The 9,937-nt window shown below is 34.6% G+C and overlaps 2 protein-coding genes across 2 annotated transcripts; one reads left to right on the top strand and one right to left on the bottom strand.

Moving 5' to 3' along the window:
- The first annotated feature begins 388 nt into the window (after window positions 1-388).
- LOC143532390 (dnaJ protein ERDJ3B-like) lies at window positions 389-3,438 on the top strand. The gene is made up of 10 exons (XM_077027454.1): window positions 389-633; window positions 1,038-1,186; window positions 1,276-1,402; window positions 2,081-2,195; window positions 2,284-2,400; window positions 2,483-2,569; window positions 2,671-2,730; window positions 2,827-2,904; window positions 3,014-3,085; window positions 3,162-3,438. Exons 1-10 carry the CDS (start codon window positions 566-568, stop codon window positions 3,318-3,320), a joined length of 1,032 nt encoding a protein of 343 aa, XP_076883569.1. The 5' UTR covers window positions 389-565; the 3' UTR covers window positions 3,321-3,438.
- A 2-nt stretch (window positions 3,439-3,440) lies between these two features.
- Window positions 3,441-5,146, bottom strand: LOC143532404 (transcription initiation factor TFIID subunit 13-like). Its single transcript, XM_077027465.1, has 5 exons — window positions 5,013-5,146; window positions 4,884-4,921; window positions 3,894-3,953; window positions 3,737-3,811; window positions 3,441-3,655 (listed from the first exon to the last, which is right to left on the bottom strand). The coding sequence occupies exons 1-5, from the start codon at window positions 5,131-5,133 to the stop codon at window positions 3,545-3,547; spliced, it is 405 nt and encodes a 134-aa protein (XP_076883580.1). The 5' UTR covers window positions 5,134-5,146; the 3' UTR covers window positions 3,441-3,544.
- Window positions 5,147-9,937: the final 4,791 nt, after the last annotated feature.

Genomic DNA, 9,937 nt, shown 5'->3' with positions numbered 1-9,937 from the left:
TTTCGCGCCCAACGGCGCCCGACAAACATGTCATCCGCCCCCCTTGCATACCGTCTTATATGAAGGTGAATGCAAAGTCTTTCTGGCTTTCTCGTTTGGTGTTATACTTTTGAACTTTTGGTTAATGATTTTGTTGAAGATTGTATTGGTGAATAGTTGTGATTTCTTCTTGATGTTCCTAGATTAGATAAACATGAACGTAAATTAGTATAAGCGGTTAAAATCTCATTTTAAAAAAACACACTCGGGTAGTTTCAATCGCACCCTCTTTTCAACACACACCATATTGCCAAATTTAATAAGTCGGTCTTGTTATAATTATCAAGTGAAGTGGGCACGTAGGTCAGTCAATACTCAATAGTCAACGGTCATCTCCATATAAGTCTTGCCGTGCTCAACATGTCGCCACGTGCCACAACACCATTGGTTCCAACAGACACAAGCTCTTCCTCATTGGTTAGATTTCCTCAAATCCACGTCGCAGGTTTTCTGCTCAAACTTTTAATATAAACTGCCGGAGATTTTGCTTTCACGGCGTCTTAATATTATCTCCGGTGATTCATCAATGGCGCATTGTGCATCGAAACTGAGCTTCGTGTTCTATCTATCAATCTTATTGATTGCCAATGCCGCGTAAGTGTTCAGTGTTCTCGTTTGCTCCAAATTTCATCTTCATCTTTTGGGTTAATTTCTTTTCTTAGAACACGACAATAAGCTATTGGCCGACCCCGGTTTGTAACCCCCAGAGAGTTTCTGCCGAAGGGCATAAGTCATAACCCCTAGTTCCTTCCCGAATCCTCGGAGGAACCTTTCCAACTTGATGCCACTTGACACAAGAGTCAATTCCCTCTAGCTTAATGTAGACAGGATAAAACTCTGTTTTGGCTTGGATTCGAACCGGTGACATCCCGAAGGAAGCCTAGTTCTTATGTTCATTGTCATAACCAACTGGGCTAGCTCGGAAGTTTATATTATGGGTTTACTATTATTATATTATTATGTATTTATTTATTTATTTACTTGTTTAATTGTTACAGTAAAAGCTACTATGATATACTTCAAGTTCCGAAAGGCGCATCGGACAATCAAATTAAACGATCGTATAGAAAGCTTGCTTTGAAATATCATCCGGACAAGAATCAAGGAAATGAAGATGCTAATGTAAAATTCGCTGAAATTAACAATGGTAAATGATCATACAAGCATTGGATTATGCATCGCTTTTTTGTTTATAGTGGATGTGAAACTAAACGATTTGTGCGGTTTTGTTTTCAGCTTATGAAGTGTTGTCGAACAGTGAGAAAAGGGGTATTTATGATCGGTATGGTGAAGAAGGGCTTAAACAGCATGCTGCTGGTGGCGGAGGAGGCGGAGGGATGGATATTCAGGATATATTTAAATCGTAAGGTTTTGCTTTTAGACCGTTAGATATATGTTTCCTATTAGAGAAACTTGACAAGTAGTTTAGAATTATTGGCGTAAATTATATTAAGACTAACATTTTCCGTTAAAAAGAACAAACATTTTTCCACTTTCTGATTAATATAATCACAATTATTATTACATGATATTTATGGCATAATTTTTGGTCCACAAATGCTATTGTGCTTATCTAGGGGAGTTTGACCGTTTGGGAGTTGCGTATCTAAAATTGATACGCAACTCCCAAACTGATTAAAAAACTGCTTATTTCACTCAACAAACAAGCATTTGCATCCCAAACACTCCCAAACTGCTTATCTGCTTCACAGGTTTGGTTTACATGACCGATTCCAAATTCTAAAATGTAACAGAACCATAGAATGCCAAACTGTTAAAACCAAACGTGAACCAAACTGTATAGATTTCAAATTGACCAAACCGAACGACTTGCTTTGGTTTGGATGTTTTCAACAGGTTTTAACATTTACGAATACCCCGAATCTACAATATCAAAACATAATTACATAAAACCTTTTTATAACAAATCCCAGATTGCAATTTTGGTGTGTTCTTTTTGCTGACTTCGTGCTACATTTCCGTTGTTTAAGACACATCTGCTTTTGCAAATGTATTAAATATAATATTTTGCATTTTGCAGGTTTTTTGGCGGTGGAGCAGACCAAGAAGAGGAGGACCGAGTGGTAAAAGGGGATGATGTAATTGTTGACTTGGATGCAACATTAGAGGATTTGTACATGGGAGGCTCACTAAAGGTAGAGAAACTAAACTAACTGGATTACGAATATTGAGCTCTCGTATTCAACGTATAAAATTATAGAACTTATGGTTAACTTAAAACAGATTTGGAGGGAGAAGAATATTATAAAACGTGCACCAGGAAAAAGACGCTGCAACTGCAGGAATGAGGTTTATCATCGGCAAGTTGGCATGGGGATGTTCCAACAGATGACAGAGGAGGTATGTTTGAACTTATGAAGATCCTTAGGTTTTGTATCATGGCTGAGAATCATTATACATATGTTTTTGTTATGTTGTTCAGGTCTGTGAGCAGTGTCCTAATGTAAAGTATGAAAGGGAAGGTAACTTTGTAACTGTGGATATTGAAAAGGGAATGCAAGATGGCCAAGTAAGCTGTTATGTTATTTCATACTTTTGACTTTTGAGATAATTTACCATTTTAATACAAATGGTTCTGATGATATATTAAATTATTAATAACTCCTGCAGGAAGTGGTCTTTTATGAGGAGGGTGAACCAGTTATTGATGGTGAGTCTGGAGATCTTAAGGTTAGTTTTTTATTAATGGTAACTTCTTTATATTATCAACATGTTTAAAGAAGAAAAGTATTTTATGGCTGATGGTAACTCTCGAATTTCGTGCAGTTTCGCATTCGTACAGCACCGCATGACAAGTTTAGGAGAGAAGGCAATAACCTTCTCACAACTGCCACAATAACTTTGGTAATTTTTCTCTCCACTTTGTTTTCAGTGACAGCCAAGTAAAAATGTAAAATATATTTGGATGTTAAATTGTTAATATTACATTAATGATGAAACCTTGCATTTTCAGGCACAAGCACTTGTCGGGTTCGAGAAGACGATCAAACACCTTGATGATCATATAGTAAACATTGGTTCAAAGGTAGTGATTTTGTTTACATTTTAGTTGTCATGAGTGATCATTTATAAGACACTTACAACTAAGAGACTGTTTACAGGGGATTACAAAACCAAAGGAGGTGAAGAAGTTTAAAGGTGAAGGAATGCCATTGCACTTTAGCAACAAGAAGGGTGACTTATATGTCACGTTTGAAGTTCTTTTCCCGACATTGCTAACAGATGACCAAAAGACCAAAATCAAAGCCATTCTTGGTTAGCTAGTCAGTAGCATACATGTATAATATATATTTGTTATTAAGACTGTTCCATAGATTCATTAGAAAAACAATATGCCACCCAAGAACAATTTTTAGATGTCAAAAGTGTAACATTAAATTGAATTGAATAATTTAGATATGTCCTCTTATTTATGGTGTAATACAAGGTTATTACCTATGACAAAAGTTTTAAGTTCCCAAAGGTTGTCTTCTGCAGCATTTGATCACTCGGCTGATGCCAATTTCTCCTCATCAACATCGAATGCTTTCCTTGCTTGTTTCAGTTCTTCGTTCATTGACAGCAGTTCTGTACAACGGTTTAACTTTGGCAAGTCCTAGAGAAACATTTAATATAAAATTAGCTTTGAACAACAATAAACTGCGTAAAAACTTAAAAGGTGATAAGATTATCTAACCTTGCGAATCAAGAACAAGAAATCTTCAGTTAAAAGCTTTCCCCTTTTTGATGCGATGTCCTGGGCTTTATGCACCTACACTTTCATTGACAACTTCTTAAAACAAGTATTTGTTATCCGATTCATAGAATTTGAAAAAAAGTAAATAAATTCTCACCATATCTGTCACATACTCAACAACAATATCCTCCACAAGAGCAACAGTTTCAGGCAATGGCTGAACATACATATAAAATCTTTGTCAAACATAGGGATGCAAACGAGCCAAGCACCTCAAGATTGGATTGACAGAAAACTTGAAACGAGCCGAGCCCAAGCCTCTAATAAAGCTTGTGTAGTTATCGAGCCCGAGCTCGAGCCTTTTATGGGAAAATCGTTGAGACTCGCTGAGCCTTAACGAGCATAGTGATTTTTAACTTTTAACTGTTTTGGACTTCTATGCATTAAATTTACATTGCACAGTTGAGCTCGAGCCGAGCTTCGGCTCGTTTAAGGTACCAACTGATCTTAGGCTCATTCAAGGTTTTTCTTAAATAATAAACAAGCAGAGCTCAAACCTAGTCAAGCTTGGGTTTGGCTCGCTTACAACCTTAGTCAAACAACATTCTATAAGATAAGCGTTACATGTTACCAACGGTGATCTACCTAACACAAACCAGTTACTTTCTACATACATTTTGAGATCCAAATCCCCAACACATGCTCATTTTGAGACGAATTGTTACGGGTAAAATGTGTGAACTTTGTTTTTTGATATTCAAAAACTAGGAGTGAGAAAATGGGCCTTACCCGCAATACCCGATCCAGACCCGGAACTGATTAATGGTACTCTCAGGACGCAAGAACCGAACTTTATTGTAAATAACAAGGTCTGATAGGTTCAGGTCTCATGGGTCTTACCGGTTTATGTTCACCCCTAATAGGAGCAAACGGGTGTTACTAACCATACCCGACCCTTACCCAGTTAATAAGTATTCTCAGGATGCAAGAATCGACCCTATTGTAACATAACCTGGTCTGATCGGTTTATGCGCTTACCCCTATTAAAAACGGACAAGACATGATGCTACATCAAGTAAAACAAATAAACAATAAATCCAAATATAAATATAACATAAAAAACTGTGCAATGAAGGTTGAGGCTTACATTAGGATCATCTCCAAAACCATACATCATATGCTGTACTGTTGGTTCCACCATAAAATCAAACAAAATCATTATAAAGATATTAATAAAAATAATAAACAAAAATGCAAAAAAAAAAAAAAGACTAACAATCTTTCTGGAAAACTCCTCGCTTGCGTTTGAAGGATGTTTCCGATGGCTGAGACGATCCAACTCTCGCTTTCGATGAGGCTCCTGCTGGATTATTATTATTGTTATTATTATTACTCATCTTCTACAATCTACTGCAAGAAAAAAAAACACAAAGAGAAGATTTGACGATTAAAAACCTAATGTTATGACTGCAAAATTCTTGGTCGAGTCCAACGGGTCATGAATAGTAATGCAATTTTTAAAATTCAAATACACAAAGAATATTTGAGGATTAAAATAAAACCCTAAATAGTTAATTAATTAGGAATTGAGATAATGATCTGTTCTCTCTGATTTTGATTAGCGCAGTAATTAATTTCATTAGGTGAAAATCGTTATTGAGCGTAAATTGCTGGACACAGAGATAATAATAATAATAATAATAATAATAATAAGATAAACAAAAGACAAGAGGCGGAGGAGGAGTTTACCGGTAACGACTGAGGCGGAGACGAATGAGAAGATGATGCGGGTGTGGTGTTGTGTTGTGTTGTTTTGTTTTGGGGCAAAGCCTCCGGAGCTGTTTCTTTGTCTAATTTTTTTTACGGTGAGCCGGGTTTAAGTATCAAAATCAGTATTTATAGTTAACATCTCGTCTAATAAATACTTATATTTACCTGGATATTTGTGGTGGTTTCAAACATAGTTAAAAGAAAAAACTCAACTATGCGTTACGTTTTATTTTTTCTTAAGTTTTGCAAAAATATATAAAAACCTTAAATATATGACAAATGTAATTAATTTAAAAAAAGTGATTACAGATCGAAAATGGAGACAATAACATGGGAGCATTGTGGAACTTTAATCCATAGAGAGATATCAGGCTTGATTGGGTTAGGGAAAAACTTTGTTTCGTTGTTGTTTTCAATTTGTCTTCGAATGTATATATCATCTGGTGGCTGGTAATTGGATTTGTTAGAAACCTGATATACCGTTGGAAGGTTAATAAAAGTTTTGTTAGTTGTTTAGAAAAAGAACAATTGAATACTATAATAATTTTTTTTTTGAAAAATAGAAATGGCTTAAAATGATATTTGTGTTATCCCGTAATAAATATTTCATTTCTGTAAATGTTGATTTTTCATTCAAATGTTGATTCATTGTTGTGAACTATGCTAATGTGTCAACAGAGTAATCGTTACATCCACTCTAATAAATATACAAACCGAAAAACATTAGTGACTGATGACGGCGACAATGAAGTGACGATGTTGGAATTTGTTAGGGCGTCTCTAATACAATAATGAGTGTGGGCAAATAGCGTTGCACCATAGACAAGGCTTGTTGGTACACTCACACTCACTAAAGAGTGTAACGGTTTAGCAAGTGTAAGAGACCATTTTCAATTAAAAGAAAATTGAAAAAACACACACAATTATCCCTCACATGCTTGTGAGTCTAGTTACAATGGGTTGTTCACGCCCCCTACTCAAAGAGGGGCGGCATGATGTTCCTAACGCTCCATGGCCATGTGGCCTCTCAGGCCTTCACTCACGATGGTGTTATACTTATACCCTTACCCTTAGGGTTTTTTGAGTCAATATTAGGGTGACCATGTTAAAATTTGTCTAATGATACGTTTTTGTGACTTTCGATAAATCAGTTTAATTCTCAGGTTATAATAATCATTCGGTATAATGTTCAATTTATGACAATATTTTGATTAACAAATTGGTTTTAATGATACTCATCCTATATATATATATATATATATATGTGTGTGTGTGTGTGTGTGTGTGGAGTCTTAGACACCAATTCTACTTAACATTAAACTTAAACATACATACACATATTGTTTTGTTATCTAAGTTGGAAGAATAACTAACAACACACATACATACTCGGTCCATCATAATTCGGAGAATCTATAAATAGTCGATTGTTGATGGGAGGTGAAAGTCGACGGGATGACAATTTGGAATGCTTAAGGCATAGTTAATTATGCATGTAGATTGATGATCAAGTGTATCCATTTTGTTGTGTTTGTGCACCACCACATGGAGAACACATCATATAATATGGCCTTGAAACAACTTGGACTTATGAGATCAATCAACATCAACATAATAGCCACTTAATATAGGTCATCTTCAATCTTTATAATTATGCATTTACAAACACACTTACACAAACTTGCATTTATTTGAAAAACCAGTGGCGGATCTTCGAATTCAGACATTTTTCTTTATTGAAAAAGACTCTTTTCCACATCTCCTGTGATTTCTCTTCTAAGCTCACTTTTTCTTTTTTGTTTCCTTTGGGGCGCATCTGAACAATCAGAGGAACAACTCCGGTGTATGCCGACAATGGAGAGGCCTTCATGTATCGGACAACAGCATGTTGGGGGTGTTCTTGCATGACTTCAGAATAAGTGCATATGAACTTGAGAATGTCTTAAAAGTGATATAAGGGAGTTAAACCACTCCATTTGCTTAATGAATTAAATATAAGTAATGGTCATTCTGATATAAATTTTAAAAGAAAGTAGTGGATTTGTTGGATAACTACTACACTACCTATTGTCTCTTGCTTCAATTTTCACTACAAGAAATTAGGGTTTTTATCCACACATAATATGTGTTGGTGAAAACATGTTATGTGTTTCTAGTTGTTTTTACCTACACAAAAATTAAGTGTTATGATGTATTGCCTCAGACCTGTTGATATAGATCATTAGCAACATATCATTTTTGTGTAGCTATATATCACGTTATACCTACACATATATGTGTGGCTAAAGCTAATAGTTACGTGTAGTTATAACTATAATGATTTAAGTGCGTGTGGCGTTGACGTGGCACACATGGCAACTGACGTGGCATGTTCCTACAAAGTGATGCTAACACATGTTATAAATATATGTGTGGATAAAAGTATTATCATGTGTTGGTAAATGTAGTTGATGTGTAGGTATTAATTTTAATATTTGTAGATAGAAATATTGATGTGTTGGTATAAATATGTGTATATGTAAACATTAACCAGTAGGTAGGGGTATAAACTAGCCGAACACAAGCTTCACAGTTCTCGATTAGGCTCATTTTAATATGGTTGGGCTTGAGCTTGCCAACATAGTAAAATAAATAAATAAATAAATAAATAAATAAAGAGACATGATATAGACGATTTACAAATATAAATATCCCACATAATGAAAATAAAAATTGAGAAAATCAATAATTAAACCGTACAAAATTGCAAGTTCAGAGTACTATGCAAAAAAATCATATATCTTATGTCCTATGATAATGAACAAGATGACTTGTCTTCTCTCAAATTTACATAGCCAATAGTTATCCTAAAGTCACCAAGCCATTATATATCTCCTTGCTATCAACACCTACCTGTAAAAACATGAAACAAGTGTATCATCAATTTGATAAGGTACACAAAAGCAACATCAGGTCAAACAAATGTATCATCAAATCCCAACATCTTCAATACTGCCTTAAAACCAATTTGGTTCTGCGACGGTGACTGCTTTCGCATTGTACCTGAAAACCCCAAATAAACAATTAATCAGAACCTATTTAAAATTGAAAAAACTTATATTAAAAAATTGAATTAACCTATTTGAATTATCGGTCCTCGTGTGAATCCAGAGAGACATGCGCCCATTCCGCCTCGTCTTGCGAATCTAGTGAGGAAGTTAACGCTTACCATCCATCTCAGTGTGATGCTTATTGTCGTTCCAGTAATGGGCTGCAATCGCCACTGATTTTGGTGGATTCGAAGTCTGGTGAAGATTGGAGAAATATGTGTTTCTATGGTTTTGTATCATCTTAGGGTTTGGTGTGGCAGCTTGCTTCAAAATAACGCAGCAACATATATAAGTATAATAAATAAATTTGTATTAATGGGCTGAATCATGTAAGTTGGGCTGTAATTTCCAACCATAGCATAAATGGTTCATATATATAAAAGATATTTATAAAAACATATATTATCTAGTATCCTAAATGCAGTTTTATGTACAAACGAAAAAAAAAAGTAATAATAAGGATGACATAATAACCTTAAATGAAAGTAATAATAAAAATAAGGAATATCAAATAATTATTTTACTAAGCTTAACCCGAAATACTAAACAAATAAATATATAAGATATACAATAACTCGAAGAATTAAATTATATTATTAAATCTATTTTGGACAGTATCCGATATAATTATTAAACTAAACCGTTCAGTACAATTTTACTTTAAAATTTTGAAACCGACTAACCAAACGTTAAAAAAAAAAGCCAATTATGAAACCAAAACGATGACGGATTTGGACGCCTTCGTAGTTTGAAACCAAACTGTGAACACAAATGTAATGTTATAAAAAAATAAAACTCTAAATATATAATAGGTCGATAAGGCTCAACAAGCTATAACGAGCTTCACATGACAAACCTGGGCTATATAAATGAATGAGCTTTTATAAGGCTCAGGTTTGGGCTCAATATGACTCAGCTCGTTTGAACTTTTAATTAATTTGATCTTGAGTGGCTTGAGCGTTTTATTAACCATTAATAAACCTAGTTTATAAAAAAACAATTCATCAAAAACGATCCAATTGACTGTAATAATCATTGGCTAACCGTAATTGACCATAACTCGAACCATTTGCCAACCATAATGGATCATCAATTAATCAGTTGACTATCATTTATCCTAATTAATTAGTAATAACCATTACTAATCGTAACTAAACATTAATTATTTTTAACGGTCAATTCGGATCACTGAGGGTCATTGCTCCACCCGATCATCTTCATTCTACCCTTAATACCCTTAAGAGGAAACCCTTCTATAAATGAGAAAACCCTTTAGCCCAACTTAAGTCCCCTATAATTTTGTCTCAGATGGTCGTTTTTCTTATAGCGTGTGTATGCAATA

The sequence above is a fragment of the Bidens hawaiensis genome, unplaced genomic scaffold (assembly GCF_021521415.1).
Source record: "Bidens hawaiensis isolate Kalapana, Puna unplaced genomic scaffold, B.hawaiensis_p1.1 tig00009444_1, whole genome shotgun sequence".
Taxonomy (NCBI): domain Eukaryota; kingdom Viridiplantae; phylum Streptophyta; class Magnoliopsida; order Asterales; family Asteraceae; genus Bidens; species Bidens hawaiensis.
The sequence above is the reverse complement of the archived record's forward strand: the minus strand, read 5'-3'. Positions and strand labels throughout refer to the sequence as shown.